Source organism: Amblyomma maculatum, chromosome 4 (assembly GCF_055883805.1).
Source record: "Amblyomma maculatum isolate TAMU_Amacu chromosome 4, ASM5588380v1, whole genome shotgun sequence".
Taxonomy (NCBI): Eukaryota; Metazoa; Arthropoda; class Arachnida; order Ixodida; family Ixodidae; genus Amblyomma; species Amblyomma maculatum.
In genome coordinates, this window is record NC_139347.1 from 54,391,490 (window position 1) to 54,411,916 (window position 20,427).

A 20,427-nucleotide genomic window follows, 5' to 3' on the forward strand; every position below is an offset into this window, starting at 1 on the left:
ATTCCTAGGTCTGACGGGATACTACAATCACTACATCCCTAACTATTCATCTTTGGCTAGCCCTCTGACCGACGCTCTCCGCAAGACAGAACCGACAAATGTAGTCTGGGACGAACAAAAGGAAGCCTCCTTCGTAAACCTGAAGGCTGTGCTGATTAGCCGTCCGGTATTGCGAGCTCCAGACTATGGCCGAGAATTCACGGTCCAGTGTGATGCCAGTGATCGAGGGTTAGGTGCTGTTCTCTGCCAGAGAGATGACGACGGTAATGAGCACCCCGTGCTCTACTTGAGCAGAAAACTGAGTTCTAGAGAGAGGGCTTATTGCGCGTCAGAGAAAGAGTGCGCTTGCATTGTATGGGCCATTCAAAAATTGCAGTGCTATCTTGGAGGGGCCAAATTCACCGTAGAGACGGACCATTGTCCCCTGGCTTGGCTGCAAACTGCGACATCGAAGAACAGTCGCCTTCTTAGGTGGAGCTTGATTTTACAGCAGTACAATTTTGAAATAAGATACAAAAAGGGGAAGTTAAATGGGAATGCGGACGCGCTTAGCCGCTCTTTCTAAGCGGTCCGAGATGTTCCTCACCATGTATCCAAATTGATAATCAGGTTTTTTTTTTTTTTCGTGCGCTTGTATATGTGTGACTATGTAAAGCAGCACGTTTGGTTTTCTAGGAATACGTGGGTCCTGAACGTCTTGAGAGTGGGCTTTTCTCGAACAACAATGGCAGTTTTCTTTTGACCTGGTCTCTTCAGACGGGAGCCGAGTGCTTGCTTCGACATGTGGTTGAGTTTCAGACAGCTCGAGCAATTTGGCCTACAACAATCAAGACAACGCGACAAGCAACAGCGAGCTTCAAGCGTTCACGTGCAGACCATTAAGTCGTCTCTTCATGCAGCAGCTGGGACTGCTGCCCTCCGAGACTCTTCTGGCGGGGGAGGAGGCTGTTACGACCAAGCATCCGCAATTGCGCGCTCTATTGTTCGCCTGTGGGCATGGATAAGTTTTGTGAATATGTGGTGATGGTCCAATGGCTCTAAGTGAGCCTGTTTCCAGGAATCCTGTTTTGTAAGCATGTTTTGCTTTGTGGACAACCTGCAAATGCCAAATTGACCCTGTCAAGAGAACGTCTGGAAAAACACAAAGAAACGTCCCCCTGCGGGAAATAGCAGGAAGTGCTTTCTTTCTTTTGTCCACCCTTCCAGTCGAGAAGTGCTATCCTCCAGTGATGAATGCCTCCTACCCAAAGGAGACGACAGAGTGACATGTCCGCTGACGGGCAGGACAAGAAAGGAGCATGACTCATACGGCCATTAAGTGATTTCCCGGGAATGCAGGAAAGATTTGCAATTGTCGAAAAGGGACAATGTTGGGAGCCCTATGCGGCGCCACGTGCACTCGGGTTTCTGAGAAGTAAAACCCCTTGTCAGAACCAGCTTGTGGTTTCTTTGCTGAAGAATAGAAATGTACCTCCTCTCCTCGCCGTTCCCAAGCTTTTCCCGCCAACAAGTGATCACGCCCAACGAATGAATGCCGGACCAGTCAGTGCTTCAGACCATCAGTGCAGTGAAGTGTTCGATTGGATGCCGATACCTGAGGGGCGTGCCCTGGATTTGGTTGGTCAGCATCTTCAGAGAGGGGCTGGACATAGGGGGTTTTTAAGGACGCTGCAGAGCACGAAATGTCGCTCTGGGCCCTGGGTAAACGGCTCATCCAGTCGCTTCTCGCTATGAACTCTTAACGCTTGTCATTTTGCTGATGTACCCTTCTTCTTCATGTAAATATTCTTGTAAATACGTTTTCTCAAAGTGCCAGTAAACCTGCTTGTACATATTTTACCAACTTCGAAGATTCAGTCCTTCTTCAACCCGGAGTCTCTGCACGCTACCAAGTGAAGGCCGGGTCGCCATAGCCCCAGCGTCACGACAGGATATGGAAATATAAGCGTTCAGTCCTCTGCAGCACTTTGATTTATTTTTCTTTCTAGAGAAAGGCTTTAAAATGCAAGTGGAGCGAATCACTCGGACGGTGAAAGAACAATGCGCGTTTCTTGTGTCCACCCCCTGCACCATTCACCCTCTCAGGGCCTCGAACTCTGCCGCGCCCATCGCTTTCGCTAATGCAGGCCTGTCAGAGCTCTGGAACGGCGGAAGATGACCACCCACGTCCGCTTCACAGCCGTGAAACAAAAACCGACGGACAGTACGGCGAACGAAAACAAAAGAAAGGGTCATTCCCAGGAAGAAAACGTGCACATATACGCCCGAAAGCCGTTGACAACGCCTTCGAACCACCGTTTATGTAGGGCTCTCCTCCTCCGTTTTCACCTCCCTTTCTGGGCTCCTTTCTCTCTTTTTTCCCTCCAGATAGATGAAGCTTCATCGGAGATCTGTATTCTTTTTCTTTTTTTTTCTCCGTATATACTAGATATATGGCTTCGGTGGGAAAAAATGAAAAGATGAAAGAGCATGTCACGGCAGGGCATTTAAACTGTCGCACACAAATTAGGCACCTCCAGCTCATTGCGAGACAGCTGTGATCCGGCTTAGCGCGACTCGCTTCCCACCTGCTGGGAGCCGGTGTGCCTACGGTTCGTTTATAATTTACAAGCTAGCGCAACAGCACTCCCGAAACCTCTCCATCCTTACCTCGTACGTCGACACCAGAAAACAAACGGACAGCGCTCTATCCAGCAAAAGCCTAAATCCGAGGAGCTATAATGTTTGGGGCGACAAAGACTCACTTTTCGTAACGGCCCGCCTTCTAAAAGTCTTGCCTCTTTTATTACCTGCCGGGCTTAGCGGGTAACGCTTGACAGACTTTCGTTAGGCCCCTTTTGTTCGCGTACGCGTTACAGAGACGCACGCGCTCGATAACCACAATCAGCGGCTGCAGATGACGGAAAAGCGACAGCCGCAAACGTGCATTAAGTCGCTGCGTTCCGTGATCTCGGCACTGACCGTAACATATGCTATACTAGAAACAAATGCAAGAGCTAAACCGGGCCTCCGCAACGGTCACAGTGCTTGCATGCTCGCAAGCTAGGAACAGGGCACGACTCACGCTCCGACTACTGTACAGAAGCACGCGTAAAAAACAAAATGCCAACATACAACCCCGCACACAGTGCGGGCATCTCGAGATTAACGGACCGCGGAAAATGGCGGCCGTCACTCCGATTACGATTCGCGCAGGCGCGCACCTGCATCGGTTGGTGGCTTCGGGATCAAAGAGAGCCGGCACGCGGAGTGCGACTGCACGCGGACCTCTCTGCTCTCGCTCCTTCCTCTCCATGCCCAAGCAGCGGCGCGGTTGTCACTGTTTCTTTTCAATGCGCTCCGCTGTTGCGGACGGGCAAGTCGTTCCGCATTCTTTCGGCGCTCAGCGCGCGGTCGAATGTATGCGCGTTAACCGCCTACCCGATTCCGCGTGCCAGTGGAGGCGGCGAACGGCGTACTACGCGAGCCCGTTTCGGCAAGACATAAGGCGCCGCGTTTGGGCGATTATAAGCATGATCTCAGCCCTGTGATTCGTTTGTTTGTCCCTTTAGCGAACACGTACATGCTATGTTGGGATCGACAAGGTTGTTTCTCGAGGTATTTGGCTAGAATCGTTACGCCGTGTCTCTCTCGCTTCGAAGTATTTCCAGCGCTTAAAAAAATCGGCGTAAGTTGAGAGCTTGGAAAGCGCGGACACATCGCCTCCCGAGAACGAGCCCAACATATGTGGAGGCCCTGGTACAAAAGTAGCGGTGTACCGGTTACCATAGCACCAAAACAGAGGCGCACGGAAAGGAATGATCTTCCCTAGCCTGCTTGCCTATTTAACAGAGGTCTGTCATATCAGTATACGCCAAGATTTTGCCAGCAAACACCCAGACTGTAGGGATAGCTCTTGTCTCTGTCCAGCTCATTCCGTTCATCTGTTCTGCGTTTAGCAGACAGAAAGCAATCTAGTTCAGCAATAAGCTTCTTCAAACCTTCCACCGTTAGCTAATGTGGAGTTGGAGCTGAGGAATGGTGATGGCCAGGACATCGTATGCGCGCTTTCAACAGTTCAGCTCGGAAGCTATTCAATGTTGGCCAATACAACGGTGTCAACAACCGCGCACTTGTATAATAAGCCGCTCAGAGAAATGCGCCACATAGCTGAGCGCGCTCTGCTAGACAGCTACTTTTACGACCGCGGCACTTGTGCCTTATCGTCGAGGCTAAGAGCAGACAAAATGCAGTGCTGTCGGCGACAGCCACTGCTACGTCTCGGAAAGGGCAGTCTCTCCTCGCCTGGCGCTCCTTCGCGTGCCAAAAGATGCGCATCTTTCCGGCGGCTGCCGGCGTTCCAGATTAGACGCCGCATCGTCAACTGCGCGACCTGACTTCACGGATGTGACGGCTGGCGTCGGCGCGTGCTGTAGTGGGCTTCGATCATCAGATCCTCTTCCAGGAGGCGGAGTACTGCTACAAGCTTATGACGCATGCGTGACGATTTAGGCCACCGGCGTTTTTGTGCATCCGCGCGCAAATGATGACTGCTCGAGGAACAAGGCCATCGCTGTTGATGATTGCACTGGTTGGTGCTATATATATAAGTCAGACCCAACCCTACTCCCCTCCTACCAAACACTCGCTCCAGCAACACCTGAGGTTGTACATAATATGTACAGCCATGTTCAGTGGGCGCCGCAGCCGATGATGAAGAATGTTTTCGAAGAACGGTCTGCGAAGAAGGACGAAATAGGGGGGGGGGGGGGGGGGGGGGGAGATTGCGCGTAGGTTCTAGGAAAGGACAAAACAAGGGAAGGGGGAGGGGGCAATAATAAGGGCGCCACCGGATTTGAGAGAAGCTTGCCGTAAACGCGCGAAAGGAAGAAGGAAATGTGGCGGTGTTCTGCTCGCAAGCGGAGCAAGGCAGCGAGCGAGGCGGCGATAAGAATGGTGCTGCCGACGCGTCTGAATTCCTGGCCGCGGATGACGACGTTGCCCGAACAAGTTGCTCTGTTCAGCGGGTAGCTTCCCGTCTGAACGGACCCTTTAATCATTGTGCCCCAGCTCTGGCTTTCTTGCTAAAGACAGGCGGCTTTATACGCCATATTACCGCTTTGGTTCGTCCGCTTCGAAACACTGGCGGCACTCATAGGCCCAGAATCTCCTCCGATAGACGAAAGTGCCGACAAAAGTAGCGTTGGAAGTGTTCGTTCCTACATGCGCGATTAAAGACTTGTATTGGTCGTGTTAACTTTTTTTTCTTCTTCCTGTTTCTGTCTTCGTGTTTACCGCAGTGGTGAGAACACCGTGCAGCGCGTTCAGTATAAAGCAAGCAAGTGATTATATTTCAGGAGCTCACCACAGAAGTGACTGTATCTGCTGCTCCAGTTCCAGTGCGCGGTATTTTCTAGGCGCACTCTTCATCAAAAGCCTAAACAACCATGCGTGCAAGTCGGTCCTGTAACCTTCGGAAATGCGAGTACAAGACAAGAATTCATCTCACATTCAAAAACATTCAAAAAATATATAGAGAACGTGGTTCAACTCTTCGACCTCTTTATTCGGGTGGTTTGTGGGGTTTAACGTCCCAAAGCGATTCAGGCTATAAGAGACGCCGTAGTGGAGGGATCCGGAATAATTTCGGCCACCTGGGGTTCTTTATCGTGCACCCACATCGCACAGCACACGGGCGCCTTGCTTTTCGTCTCCATCGAAAAGCGGCCGCCGCGGCCGGGTTGTTGAGCGCCCTAACCACTGCACCGCCGCGGCGGGGTGGCTCTTTATTTCGTCAAAGACTGTACGAGGGACAAATATCGTAATGTTCCTCGTTTCGGAGATTCATCGGTCCCAAGGATAAAGAGCCCATCTTTATAGTACCACTATTGTTACCAGGCTGTCGTGCCATTACTAAAAACGGTTACTACAAACGATCGAATATTATTGCACGCCCCGTTAGGGAGCGAAGAAAGCGTGCGAGACGACCTTGCTGGACGCACCGATGCGATGTTCAAAATCTACCCGCGGCAGAGTCATTGACTTGAGCAAGCGCTCCAGTGGTCTCGTTTCTGGAGACGAATGCCTGACGCACACGATATCTGTCACAAGGAGGAGAATTGCAGTCGCATTTTCTCCAGGGGAACACGCCCCGTGGTCGATTTGCATAACTGGCTCGCGGCGTGCCGAGCAACGCACCCGCCACGATATTCCTATGTTTTTTTTTCTTCTTTTTTTGCCATTTTTTTTTTTTTTGACCGGGTGGCAACACTGCGCCATATATGGTAAAACCTGATATGTATATACAGGCATCGAGAGTTGCCCGCCGGCGGTGATTTGTAAAAGCTGCAAGCAGCGATATATGAGTGGCAAGACCTTGTCCCTTCGAAGGTGGTGGCAAAGGTCTCCGCAGGTCTTTTCTCATTTCCGTTTCGTATACTCTATGAGGTGTTTCCCGTTGATCATATCGACAGCTCTACGCGGCGCCTGCCTAAGCTATTATCATTAGTTGGCGGTCTCTAACGGAGTATTGTTATCGCGGCCTACACGCTAGCATAAGATTGGGCGGCCTCGTCAAGAATTCAAGTCGCATACGACCTTGCTTTTCTATGTTTCAATTCAGCCCATAAATGAGGCGGACTCGTGATGAGGTGGTGTACAGCGCTGGCGTTGGATTCTTTCTGACTTCGGAAATTCGATATCTTGCTTCTCGCTAACTCCAGTCGCATTGTAAACCATTGTAAACGTTCAGGGACACACGCGCGCACCAATTACTCCAGTTACGGAGCAGTTATAAAGTGCCACACACGCATAAAAACTCCGCGTGAAGCGTATTCTTAATTTGTAAAGTCCACTAGGCTTGTCCGCGTAAGTAGAGGATGGGCTCAACAGAGAACCAGAGGACCTCCCATACCGCGCGAGCCCGCAGACCCCACGCATGCCTTCGCTGTAATGGGAACTCTTTCGGCGCGTTCACGTATGGAAAAAGAAGGCGGTCCGTTACAGAAGCCAGATGCGACCCTTTACGTTGCTGCTCTCCCGTTTCCGGCCCTTCAGTGCGGCCTGAAGCGACAAGTCACATCATTGCCGTCCGTGACACGGTCGAGGTTCACAGCGTTCCCCATCGCGGGTGCTCGCCGCTAGTGACGTGAGCACGTGACCCAATATATCTAGCGACGGCGGCATAAACTGCAACGGGGACGCGCAGAAGAAGCTGGGATCAGAAAAAAAGAATATGGATGGTGGGGGTGACCGAGGATGCGGAGGAGGGAGAAGCGCGTACGTACGTCTGGGCCGTGTCACTTGGCACATCCGCCCGCGCGACCGCCTGTCTCGGCGGCGGGTGCGACTCCGGCGGAGACGGGCACACGCCCACTCCTGATCACATCTCCTCAGCGGCCCCCTTATCCACCCACCCGTCCTACCCCCATGTGCTCGTGAGCGGGAAGGCACGCGTGACCCCTGCGCGGTGATGCTTCGAAGCAGCGAGGGGATGCGACGTCCCTCCAGACGAAGAAGGTTGATGGCTCTCGCCCTGAAGGTCGCCTGTCGCTCCGCGCACACATTAGCTGGCGGCCGCCGTGCGCACTCGGCGTGACTGAAGACGCGCAGGTAAGGTTTCCATTCGGTTGGGTCGTACACAGAATGCTGCATGTACTTGTACCGAGAGAATGGCAAAATAAACAAAAATCGAGACGTGGGCTAGTGTACGTGGGGCCCCCTATAGACTATAAAAAAAGCACAGAACGGCAACGGTCCGAAGCCGAAGTTGACAGTAGTCAGCGTACTGCAGAGTCAACAAGTGGAACCCTGCCCAATAGGCAGAAATAAAGCTCGATTATTATTATTATTATTATTATTATTATTATTATTATTATTATTATTATTATTATTATTATTATTATTATTATTATTATTATTATTATTATTATTATTATTATCGAGGCACTCGTGCAACGCCGTTTACGTCGCTGTAAGGTGACTTGGTGTGGTAACCCTTGTGAACGTCATTGTTTTACAGTATCCCGGTCAAGAGCTCGCTTTAAGCCATTTGAATCGAAACTCACTGTATTTTTAATTTCTGAAGTTTCAGCAAGCCTTTTTATGACCTGAATGATACAGGAGCACGGTTTCAGAAGTGTTTCAAGAAGAAAAGAAAAAGAGGCCCTTATACATTTGACGTACGCTCAAAGACCAACTTTAATTCGCGTCACATCTCGATGATCGCCACAGATTAATGAGGTTATCTGTTTCGTGCCACTACTGTCTGCGAGGAAACGTTTGTAGTAGTGGCGAGCCTCTTCCCTTGTACGCACAGACGACGACCTTTTCCGGCTAATTTCAGCACTGGGTTACAGCTGATACACATACTGAGGGGTAGAAGCACTGCCATCACCAAAGGGACTACGCCCGTCGCAATAGAAAGGGCGCTCCCATTGATTCCCACTTCGTCTCGCCCCGTCCAAATAGTAGCCACCCTATCCTTGCCGGTTGCACTCCGTTGTGCTGTCGAGGGCGTACTGTAAATGTTCGCTCAGAATTTATGATGTTTGGCCTGAATGAGGACTGCCTGTAGCCAGACGCAAGTTCACACATCATCAGACGGCTGGTCTCATTTCATTCACCACACCATTTCTTCGATGCAGCGCCCCTCCGCAGCTCGTTTTGTGCGACAAGAGTGTTTGTCTTTCCTCCCCCGTCCTTGCGTCTCGACCTGCGGAATCGTTTCTTTCCGCCACGTTATGTGCGTGCGTGTGTGCGTGCGTGCGTGCTTGTGTGTGTGTGCGTGTGTGTGCGTGTGTGTGTGCGCGTGTGTGTGTGCGTGCGTGCGTGAGAGAGAGAGAGAGAGAGAGAGAGAGAGAGAGAGAGAGAGAGAGAGAGAGAGAGAGAGAGAGAGAGAGAGAGAGAGAGAGAGAGAGACGGATTCCTTTTTAGTCCGGTCGGCGCTGCAACAATGCAAACCCAGAGCCGCCTGCGCATGAGAGCGTGACCTCCAGACGCCACGGATACGGCGTTTCTTTGCCCGATTTTACTCTTTTCTGGCAGGATTCCGTCTTGAGGCCCTCTCGTCTGTTGCAAGCACCTTTCTTCATCCCGCCTTTCTTTCTTTTCCTTCGCGCTCGTTCACTCACGTTCGCACTCCTTTTCTTCTTTTTCTCCTTCTCCGAAACTTCGCGAAAAACACGTACTCAGTTCAGCAGACGCAGAGAAAACGGCGATCCCCGGCTGAGCTTCAGCGAGTGCAAGAACCCGACGCGCGCGGGTGAAGAAAAAAATACGACAGAGAAAAGAAAACAGGAAATGGGGGTAAAAGTAGACTACAATGAGGGAGAGAGGGAGAGACGTGCCACGGTCGCGTCCCTCGGTCGTGCTGCACGCGTGCGCGCGGTCGACGTCGCCGGCATCGCGAGGGGCGCGCAATTCTGGGCGAAACGGGTAACCAACCGCACAATGCCAGCGGCGCTTGGTTGCCACGATACAGAATAGAGTGACGCGAGGAGCAAAAAGAAAGGAGTAGAGAAAGAGAGAATAAAAAAGGGATGGAGGCAGAAGAGGCGACAGAAGGGAGGTCGTTTTCCTCGACGCCGCATTGCTGGGCACCGTTGGTCCGTAGCCAACGCCAGTCGTCCTCACCATCGTTTGAGAGACGGTGCGCGTTCCGCAGGTGATCGGATGCGGAGGTCTGCAGTGGAAGGTGGAAGAGTCGTCCGGCCAGACAGAAGGAGGAGGAGGTAGAAGCGAGCGCGCAAGACTCCGTCGGCGCCGCTTCATCATCCGCCCCTCCTTTTGTGTGCCGCGAGTCAGTTGCGCGGTGGTTGCCTGCCTGTCTGAGCGCGAAAGGGTGGAATGCCGAGTCGGTCGAGAGAGAACATTAAAAAGTGAAGAACTGTCAACGCCGAAAAGAAAGAAAGAAAGAAAGAAAGAAAGAAAGAAAGAAAGAAAGAAAGAAAGAAAGAAAGAAAGAAAGAAAGAAAGAAAGAAAGAAAGAAAGGCGAGACGTTGCGTAGACACTTAGGTTGTGCAGCTCTTTCCACAAACCGCCCGTTGCACCCTTTTCTTTCTGCGCTGGAAAGGAGGGTCTAGTGCAGGGTCGGCAACGAATAAGCCGCAAAACCTCAGAAAAGTGTGCGTGCTTTTTCGCGCGTTGCCGCCATGGCATCCTGCAGAAGTGCTCAGCGAAGCAGAGCCAAAAGAGAAAGAGAGAAAGCGGCCGAGTCCGACGCTGTTGCTGCACGCCGCCGTATTCGCGGACGCCATTCATCGCATTTATCGTTTTTTTTTTTTCTTTTTCGCACTTGTCATTCCACTCAGTTTAGTTCCTGCCTTTGAGTTGCGTCTTCCTTCGCACAAGATAGACTTCGGTTTCAAACGTGATGCATTATTAGCTAAATTTCACGCGCGCACATCTAAGCATGTTGTTCACACAAACATTCGGCTTATCCGTTGAAAAACAAGTCTCATATACGCGTACAGGGTGTCCCTGCTAACTTTAACATAGGGATAAAAAAAAAAGTGATATTTGAGACTGTTACGACCGTGCATCCGCATTTGCGCGCTCTATTGTTCGCCTGTGGGCATGAATAAGTGCTGTGGAAATGTGGTGATGGTCCAATGGCTCTAAGTGAGCCTGTTTCCAGGAATCCTGTTTTGTAAGCCTGTTTTGCTTTGTGGACACTCTGCAAATGCCAAATTGACCCTGCCAAGAGAACGTCTGGAAAAACACAAAGAAACGTCCCCCTGCGGGAAATGCAGGAAGTGCTTTCTTTCTTTTGTTCACCCTTCCAGTCGATAAGCCCTATCGTCCAGTGAGGAATGCCTACTTTCCAAAGGAGACGACAGAGTGACATGTCCGCTGACGTGCAGGACAAGAAAGGAGCATGACGCATACAGCCATTAAGTGATTTCCCAGGAATGCAGGAAAGATTTGCAATTGTCGAAAACGGACAATGCTGGGAGCGGATGCGGCGCCACGTGCACTCGGGTTTCTGAGAAGTAAAACCACTTGTCAGAACCAGCCTGTGGTTTCTTTGCTGAAGAATAGAAATGTACCTCCTCTCCTCGCCGTTCCCAAGCTTTTCCCGCCAACAAGTGATCACGCCCAACGAATGAATGCCGGACCAGTCAGTGCTTCAGACCATCAGTGCAGTGATGTGTTCGATTGGATGCCGATATCTGAGGGGCGTGCCCTGGATTTGGTTGGTCAGCATCTTCAGAGAGGGGCTGGACATAGGGGGTTTTAAGGACAGTGCAGAGCACGAAATGTCGCTCTGGGCCCTGGGTAAACGGCTCATCCAGTCGCTTCTCGCTATGAACTCTTAACGCTTGTCATTTTGCTGATGTACCCTTCTTTTTCATGTAAATATTCTTGTAAATACGTTTTCTCAAAGTGCCAGTAAACCTGCTTGTACATATTTCACCAACTTCGAAGATTCAATCCTTCATGAACCCGGAGTCTCTGCACGCTACCAAGTGAAGGCCGGGTCGACTTAGCCCCAGCGTCACGACAACTGGTGACCAGCGGTGGGATCTGAATCTACAAGCCACAACATCTGATGACTGGAGGTGGGATCTGGATCTACAAGCTACAACATCTGGTGATTCGAGGTGGATCAGAATCTACAAGCCACATCTGGTGATCGGAGGTGGCATCTCAAGCAACAAGCAGGAGCAACAATCGGCTAACAAGAAAGCAGCTCGGAACATCGATCGCATGTGTGGGTGAGTGCTTGGCTTTTCTTCTGATGTGGACCAGGTTCTAGAACAGGGTTAGATTTTAGAACTGGTAAAGAGAGTGTGGAAACGCCTTTAGGTTTGGTAGTTTGCACAGTTGTTTTGGAAGTAGCCGACACTAGGAGCGATCATGGACCTACAAAAGCTGCAGAAACCGGACCTGTTGCTATTGTGTGAGGAATTGGGAATTGATATAAGTGGTTTGGCACGAAAACCCTTGATTATAAAGGCAATCACTGATTTGGGAACAGATGATGAGGAGCTCAGTGAAGCATGGAACCTCATCGGACAAAAAAAGGAGGAGCAGCTCAGACAGCAGAAAGAGCGGGAAAACGAGGAAAAGAGGCGTGAGCGTGAACTTGAGAGGGAAAAAGAGGAAAAGAAGCGCGAACTTGAGAGGGAAAAAGAGGAAAAGCAGCGTGAAATTGAAAGAGAAGCAAAAAGGCTGGAGCTAGAAATTGAGCTCCGGAAATTAGAACTAGAGTTGAGCAAGAGGTCGGGCAATTGTCCCCAGCTAGCGGTACCTCTTCTCAACAAGGAGGCAGATTTCAAGATGTCAAAGTACATGCAGCCATATGTGATATCAGGGGATATCGGTCTGTATCTGGCTAACTTTGAGCGAACTTGCGAAAAACTGTCCTTCCAGCGAGACACTTGGTCTCAGAGATTATTGACGGTTCTGCCCTGCGAGGCAGCGGAGGTTGTCGCGCGGCTAAGCAAGGAGGACGCGGACAACTACGAGAAGGTCAAAGCTTGCCTTCTGAGAAAGTATAGGCTTAGCGCCGAGGCGTTCAGACAACGTTTTCGGAACGCTACTAAGTCCAGGGACGAGAGTTACCCTGAATTCCTGTACAATTTAAGAGTAAATTTGGGCGAGTGGCTAAAGAGCACTGATTCCTACAGTGATAGGGACGCTGTAGTCGAGCGAATTCTTTTGGAGCAGTTTTATAGCTGCCTCCCAGAAAAAGAAAGAAATTGGTTACAGGACCGAGGCGACATTAAGTCGGCAACTGAAGCTGCCGAAGTCATTGAGGAGTACGCTTCGCGCCGACAATTCAGCAACCCAGCAGTGGATAGGCTCCGCAATCCCAAGTTGAGTGTAAATAACCGTCAGAAAAGGCACTTTGCTAGATTTGCAAACGAAGAAAGGAAGGCTTCTTCAGGCAAACGCCCTAGAAAGGACGGCAGTGAGAAAAGTGGGGAAGTGACCAACGCGCAGAACACAAAGAACAAGCTTGGGGCTAGGAAGCCGCTCACATGCTTTAGGTGTAATGAGCAGGGTCACATTGCCGTCAACTGCCGGAAAGAAAAGTTTGTTTTCTCGTATGTCAGTGACTGCGATGAAAATATGCAGCTTTTGGAACCTTACATGCATGACCTAGTAGTCAACGGGAAGCCTTGCAAGGTACTGCGCGATTCGGCCGCAACGATGGATGTTGTCCATCCGGTGTATGTGTCGCCTTCCGACTATACAGGACAGTGTGCGTGGATCCGCCAGGTAGTGGAGGAACAGAGTGTGTGCTTGCCAATCGCGAACGTGGTCATCGAGGGCCCTTTCGGCAAGTTGACAACCGAGGCTGCCGTTTCAGGAAAGCTTCCTAAGTGCTATCCGTATTTGTTTTCCAACAAATCGGACATGCTACTGCGAAAGAGGGGCATCCTTTTCGGAGACAGAGTTGTGCCAGCCTTAACACGTTCAAAGGCGCGAGAACTAGCTACACTGCTAATTCCAGAAAAATCCACCGCGGAGGAAACGACAGCTAAAACAGTGGTCGATGCGGAAGACAGTGGGTCAGAAAACTTTGAGAGCAAGGCATCTCAAATAAGTCAACTTGAAAGTGAGCTTGATGAGACGCGGAATGAGGACGTCCTTGGGAGTAACCTCTTGCCGCCAGCGTCTAGTAATCTAACGAGACTTTTAAGTGAAAACCGAGAGGACTTAGCTATGGAGCAAACCGTGGTAAATCTAACGTTAAACCTTCCCGAGGAGATGGGGGATAACTTGATTTGCCTCAGCGGAAAAGGAAGCAACGCTCAGGAGCTTCTCAGAAAGACAGAGCAGAGAGGAGAACTAAAGAAATCCCAGCTGTCCGATCTGGGCGAGATAATAACAGAGTTTGAGGCCTGCTTCGTGGACAGGCCAGGCAGAACTGATTTGACTGAGCACGATATTGAGCTGACTTCAGACGTGCCAGTGCGATCAAGGTGCTACCGATTTTCTCCAAGGCAAAGAGAAATTCTGGATAGGGAAGTAACTCGCATGCTGGAATTAGGAGTAATAAAACCCTCGGAAAGCGATTATGCTTCGCCTATGATCTTAGTAGAAGCTCCAGGTAAAGACCCTAGGCCTGTGGTAGACTACCGAAAGCTAAATTCTCTCACCAGGGATCAAGTGTATCCTATTCCGAATATTGAGGAGAGAGTAGAACAGGTCAGTAGAGCGGCATATGTGACTACGCTGGACCTTACTCGAGGATACTGGCAAGTACCGCTCACTGAACGCGCCAGCAGATACGCGGCTTTCGTCACTCCGACGGGCAGCTACCAGCCAACAATGATGAGTTTCGGGCTCAAAAATGCTCCATTTTGTTTTTCCCGACTCATGGATAGGGTTTTAAATGGGTGTGAAACATTCGCGGTGCCTTATTTAGATGACATTGCGGTTTTTTCCGACTCATGGGCGGACCATATGGTACATCTAAGAGCTGTACTGAGCCTTTTGCGTCAAGCTGGACTAACCGTAAAGGCCGAGAAATGTTGCCTGGCAAGGGCGACCGTGGACTACTTGGGTCACAATGTAGGTCAGGGTTTCAGGAAACCCAGCGAGATTAAGATTTCTGCGGTAGCAGACTATCCGCGGCCGAGCACAAAGACGGAAATTCGAGCATTCCTAGGTCTGACGGGATACTACAATCACTACATCCCTAACTATTCAGCTTTGGCTAGCCCTCTGACCGACGCTCTCCGCAAGACAGAACCGACAAATGTAGTCTGGGACGAACAAAAGGAAGCCTCCTTCGTAAACCTGAAGGCTGTGCTGATTAGCCGTCCGGTATTGCGAGCTCCAGACTATGCCCGAGAATTCACGGTCCAGTGTGATGCCAGTGATCGAGGGTTAGGTGCTGTCCTCTGCCAGAGAGATGCCGACGGTAATGAGCACCCCGTGCTCTACCTGAGCAGAAAACTGAGTTCTAGAGAGAGGGCTTATTGCGCGTCAGAGAAAGAGTGCGCTTGCATTGTATGGGCCATTCAGAAATTGCAGTGCTATCTTGGAGGGGCCAAATTTACCATAGAGACGGACCATTGTCCCCTGGCTTGGCTGCAAACTGCGACATCGAAGAACAGTCGCCTTCTTAGGTGGAGCTTGATTTTACAGCAGTACAATTTTGAAATAAGATACAAAAAGGGGAAGCTAAATGGGAATGCGGACGCGCTTAGCCGCTCTTTCTAAGCGGTCCGAGATGTTCCTCACCATGTATCCAAATTGATAATCAGGTTTTTTTTTTTTTTTTCTGTGCGCTTGTATATGTGTGACTATGTAAAGCAGCACGTTTGGTTTTCGAGGCATACGTGGGTCCTGAACGTCTTGAGAGTGGGCTTTTCTCGAACAACAATGGCAGTTTTCTTTTAACCTGGTCTCTTCAGACGGGAGCCGAGTGCTTGTTTAGACATGTGGTTGAGTTTCAGACAGCTCGAGCAATTTGGCCTACAACAATCAAGACAACGCGACAAGCAACAGCGAGCTTCAAGCGTTCACGTGCAGGCCATTAAGTCGTCTCTTCATACAGCAGCTGCGACTGCTGCCCTCCGAGACTCTTCTGGCGGGGGAGGAGGCTGTTACGACCGTGCATCCGCATTTGCGCGCTCTATTGTTCGCCTGTGGGCATGAATAAGTGCTGTGGAAATGTGGTGATGGTCCAATGGCTCTAAGTGAGCCTGTTTCCAGGAATCCTGTTTTGTAAGCCTGTTTTGCTTTGTGGACACTCTGCAAATGCCAAATTGACCCTGCCAAGAGAACGTCTGGAAAAACACAAAGAAACGTCCCCCTGCGGGAAATGCAGGAAGTGCTTTCTTTCTTTTGTTCACCCTTCCAGTCGATAAGCCCTATCGTCCAGTGAGGAATGCCTACTTTCCAAAGGAGACGACAGAGTGACATGTCCGCTGACGTGCAGGACAAGAAAGGAGCATGACGCATACAGCCATTAAGTGATTTCCCAGGAATGCAGGAAAGATTTGCAATTGTCGAAAACGGACAATGCTGGGAGCGGATGCGGCGCCACGTGCACTCGGGTTTCTGAGAAGTAAAACCACTTGTCAGAACCAGCCTGTGGTTTCTTTGCTGAAGAATAGAAATGTACCTCCTCTCCTCGCCGTTCCCAAGCTTTTCCCGCCAACAAGTGATCACGCCCAACGAATGAATGCCGGACCAGTCAGTGCTTCAGACCATCAGTGCAGTGATGTGTTCGATTGGATGCCGATATCTGAGGGGCGTGCCCTGGATTTGGTTGGTCAGCATCTTCAGAGAGGGGCTGGACATAGGGGGTTTTAAGGACAGTGCAGAGCACGAAATGTCGCTCTGGGCCCTGGGTAAACGGCTCATCCAGTCGCTTCTCGCTATGAACTCTTAACGCTTGTCATTTTGCTGATGTACCCTTCTTTTTCATGTAAATATTCTTGTAAATACGTTTTCTCAAAGTGCCAGTAAACCTGCTTGTACATATTTCACCAACTTCGAAGATTCAATCCTTCATGAACCCGGAGTCTCTGCACGCTACCAAGTGAAGGCCGGGTCGACTTAGCCCCAGCGTCACGACAGAGACAAGTTAGGGAAACCATTTGCATAGAGCTGCCAGGCGTCTTGAGCACTAAAGACATTTTTTTTTTGCAACTGTTTATTTAGCGATAAACTTTCTTTTTCTAAATTTCTAATGATTATTCGCGGTAACGAAAACCATGTGTCACGTAGCCAGTCGTTTTTGTATTTCGCGGGCTTTATTTCGAGTTTCAGGAAAACAAGAAATGCCTCTTAGGTTTTCCTTATCGTGCATTATCGTGGGTTAGGAGCTCATTAACTTTACAAGTACCATTTATTGTCTCAGTTCAATATTTTGTCATTTTGAATAATTTGCTTAATTACTAATTAATTTCAGTGCAAAAAATTCAGTGCAAATTTCAGTGGTAGCTGTATGCAAGTGCTTTATACTTCGCCTCCCTTAAATATTGAACTTTTCATCTCTTGGCTGAGGTTAGATGGTAGTACGCGATAGCTTAATCATTACGCAGCGTTTCCTCAGCACGAAGTCACGTCTCTCTTTAGCTCGTTTGCAGAGAAGTTGTTGCCACTGGTACTTTCGAAATGCCTTATTTTTGAATTTTATTGCCTTGTGAGGAAATAAAACTGAACTTAACTGAAGCTTGCTGCAACGCGCATTGATTTTAGTTCTGCATGGAGCGCCTAAAGAGAAAAGAAAAAAAAAGTGTAATTGTTTTGAAATGCTGGAGACCACTAAAAAAAGAAAAAAGATAAAGACGTTATTTTCAGTTCGAAGTAGAAAGAAACTTCTGCTGTCTTTTTGCGTCAGGTGGCGCATACTTCGCATTCAAGCCCGTTCCCAGAGTCGTGACGAGCTCAGGTAATGTTTTGTGCGTTGACCTCGGAGTCGGAAGCGAGCGACGACGGTGGCGAACTATACTGCCGGTCCTCAACTGCATTCGCGTCCGCCTCCCAGAGTCTAGGTAGACACATTAGATTCACCTCACGACTCGAACTAGCACAATAATGGGGGGAAAAGGGACAACGCCTGGTGCGGAAAACGCGTAGAAATGGCATCGCCCTCCGGCATGCGGACAACGGTGGAAAAGCGTGACCGCATGCGTAGTTTGGATTTCCTGCACTGCACAGCACTGGCCTTGCACGCCCCAGAAGAGGTATTTGATTATATCATTTTTTCGGTCATTGTACGAGGAATAGGCGGATGGGCTCTACAAAACGATAATGCAGGTGATAAGTTTATGTCGTTAGAACGTAACGTTATAAGGCTTTACGTGACGTGGTTGGGTGGACGTCTTGGACTGGAAATTTTAGAATTACGGAGATCCGATATGATTCTTGTTTAAAGTTATATAACGGCCGCTAATTTATTTTACATGTAGACCCGCAGTCGGCTTTAGAAAACTGTACTATACCCAAGCAGCATTCAGGATTGAGTAGTTATTTGGCCCCATTGCTGTTATTTGCATGAGCGCAAGCCCCATGAGCGGCCAAACGCCTGTATCATTAATTTATCGATAGAAGTCAAAGATACGTGGGATCTTCGACGCTTCGAAAAGCGTGCCGCACCGCCTTCACAGGCAAATACCGAACGGAGTTGACCTTAAAAGAGTCGTTAAGGCTCCATAAATGTTCGGATAATAGTCTGTGCTGCGCACACGTAAGAAAAAAAGAAAAAAAAAAGACTGGACTCTCCCTACATATTTAAATAGACGCTTAAGTTTATGTTAGAGCAAAAAACTCACTTCAAGCGGTCCCCGAAAATAATTTTACAGCCCAACACCGACCAACGGAAGCTGACCGCGCAGCGGCGCAATACGAAAGCACAGCAGTCTAATTATAGTACGTTCAGCATCGGATCAGCACCCACGGGCTATTCATAAGATAGACTGCACACGGATAGTAACGTAACTCGCCGGGCTGCTACAACTCGGACGACGTGACACTACGACGATCAGTGTTTTCGTGGTCGAAGGCACGCAGCTCGCACATACCCTTGATCGAGGGCACGTCCCAAGCAGACGGGGGCTGCGTGCCGAGAGTCCCTCATTTGCAGTGACACATCGCTTCCGAGTGATGCAGCATCTTGCGACGTGCCTCGCTTTCGCAGTCTGTATTGCAGTGACGTCATTTGTGCCTCTGTCAGCGGGCTCTCAGCGATTAGATTGCCTAATGCGGAGGGGAAACATTTCCCACGGCAAGGCAAACCGGTCGCCGCAGCAGCGTTTCTGTGCGCTTGAAGCGAAGTGAACATCCTGCTGTGGGCTCCAATGATGAACTCTTTTCCGGCTCTGCAATGCACCCGTGTACGTATGTAAGGTTTCGTTACTCAATGCTTATGAAGGGTCGACTTCCACTGTGCGGTTTGCAGAAACATGATTAGTGAAAACGCACGTTGGTTGCTGGGCCGATTGGGTGACCGACAGCTCTGTGGCCCGGAGTGGAACGGGTGATTTCGACACCTCGTGCAAGGCGTGCGGTGTCGAACAGTTGAGTTGGGCGAGCCTGTCTATCCTCAGTGCAGAACAGACACGCTGCTCTTAATCGACTAGTGAGTTTCTAATGGCGTATCAAAATCGACCTTCGATCCGAACCTCCAAAAGAACAACGTATGCATCGCGATCGAATGAGAACTCAGGGTCCGAATCAAAATCGGCCACTGGAGCAAGTACTTTGGTTTCGCGGAGAGAGAATTAAACTTGCTCTAGGTTGCCGGTCGGAGTACGTCATAACACACCTATAGGCGATAGGCGTGCATATAAGAAACACGGCGGCACACAGGGACGCGCTGTCGCCGCATTTGTTCCGACTGCTAATTGTTTGAACGTCTAGTATAAGATACAGTAATAGGCGCACGTACTAAGATATATGTCAACGAAAAACTAGAAATCATTCCTCCATCTCCCAGTATGCCCTCAGAAATATATGGTCATTTTTTGTCAGCAGCGCTAGGTATATATGAACCTTCCACCACTTACAAAAACTATACCGCATCTGTGACAAATTTACTAAAACGACTTTTTGGAAGTTCTGCTTTGTGTTCAGGTGCGAAGATGTGGTATTCTTAGAGCATCTGCGAAAACAGTCGAAACCGTGCCCGTGTCATCTGCGCTAACATAATCGATACGCCGGGCACCGTGTATTGAAGGGAAACTGCACCTGTTTTAGATTTCGATGAGTTTCGAGCGTTCGAATGATTATACTTGCGGCTTAAGCGCGTGAAATATTGTGGCGTTAACATTTGGGGGAGGGGGGGGGGGGGGGCAACAGTGGCACAATCAGCGATTGAAACCGCGACGGCTATCAGGCTTCTCCACACCGCACAGCGACGGGCACATAATGACGCCCCATTGGACGGTACCAGCACATTTCCCGCATACAAACGTTTGGTTTGCAAAACTAAAAACGACGCTGCCGAAAACAATGACCTAGAAACTTTGTTTGGCAGCGTTAGAAAATGCACCGCAGGATGTGGGCGAAGGCGCCACGAAAATAGGAAATATTACCGTCCGTGAAGTCATCACCGAGCTTCTCTGCACTCCTTCAGTGCAGTGAGGAGAAGCTCGAGTTTTAATCGTCGATTACGTTATTGGTTTGTATACTAGCCTAAAAACGTTTTGCGTGCCTTGTACCTACTGCCTACAGAGATTTGAATACGTTAGTATCGCGGAATTCTCGAAAAGTGATGCAGCTGCCCCTTGCAAGAGCCCAGCATGTTTAGCCCAGGCATAGACGTCGACCGAGACGCGAAAATCTCCTGTACTCCTGCATCACGCGTAGCCAGCGCGCCTAACAGAAGCAGCGGCGCACCTTTTCTGGCGTCGATCAGCAAGTTACGTGTATCTCCGTACGACGACTACGCGCTTCGCGCGGAACCTGCCCCCGGCCAACGCCATCTCGGCTGTGTTGGCCCTGCCCGCCGCTGGGTCAGGTTCACAGTCGTTGGA

General features: G+C 49.9%; 2 protein-coding genes across 5 annotated transcripts in view; one reads left to right on the forward strand and one right to left on the reverse strand.

Moving 5' to 3' along the window:
• Positions 1-20,427, reverse strand: part of Jupiter (microtubule-associated protein Jupiter) — a 69,374-nt gene that overhangs the window by 17,945 nt on the left and 31,002 nt on the right. The window lies entirely within an intron of this gene.
• Positions 18,540-20,427, forward strand: part of LOC146191068 (uncharacterized) — a 423,874-nt gene continuing 421,986 nt past the window's right edge. Inside the window, exon 1 of one of the 2 annotated variants that reach the window (XM_084601530.1) lies at positions 18,540-18,786. Coding sequence is in view for 1 of the 2 variants with exons in the window: in XM_084601532.1 (XP_084457658.1) it covers positions 18,751-18,786 (36 nt within the window). In the remaining variant the exon portion in view is untranslated. The remainder of the gene's footprint in view (positions 18,787-20,427) is intronic. The other variant, XM_084601532.1, reaches the window with a different exon arrangement.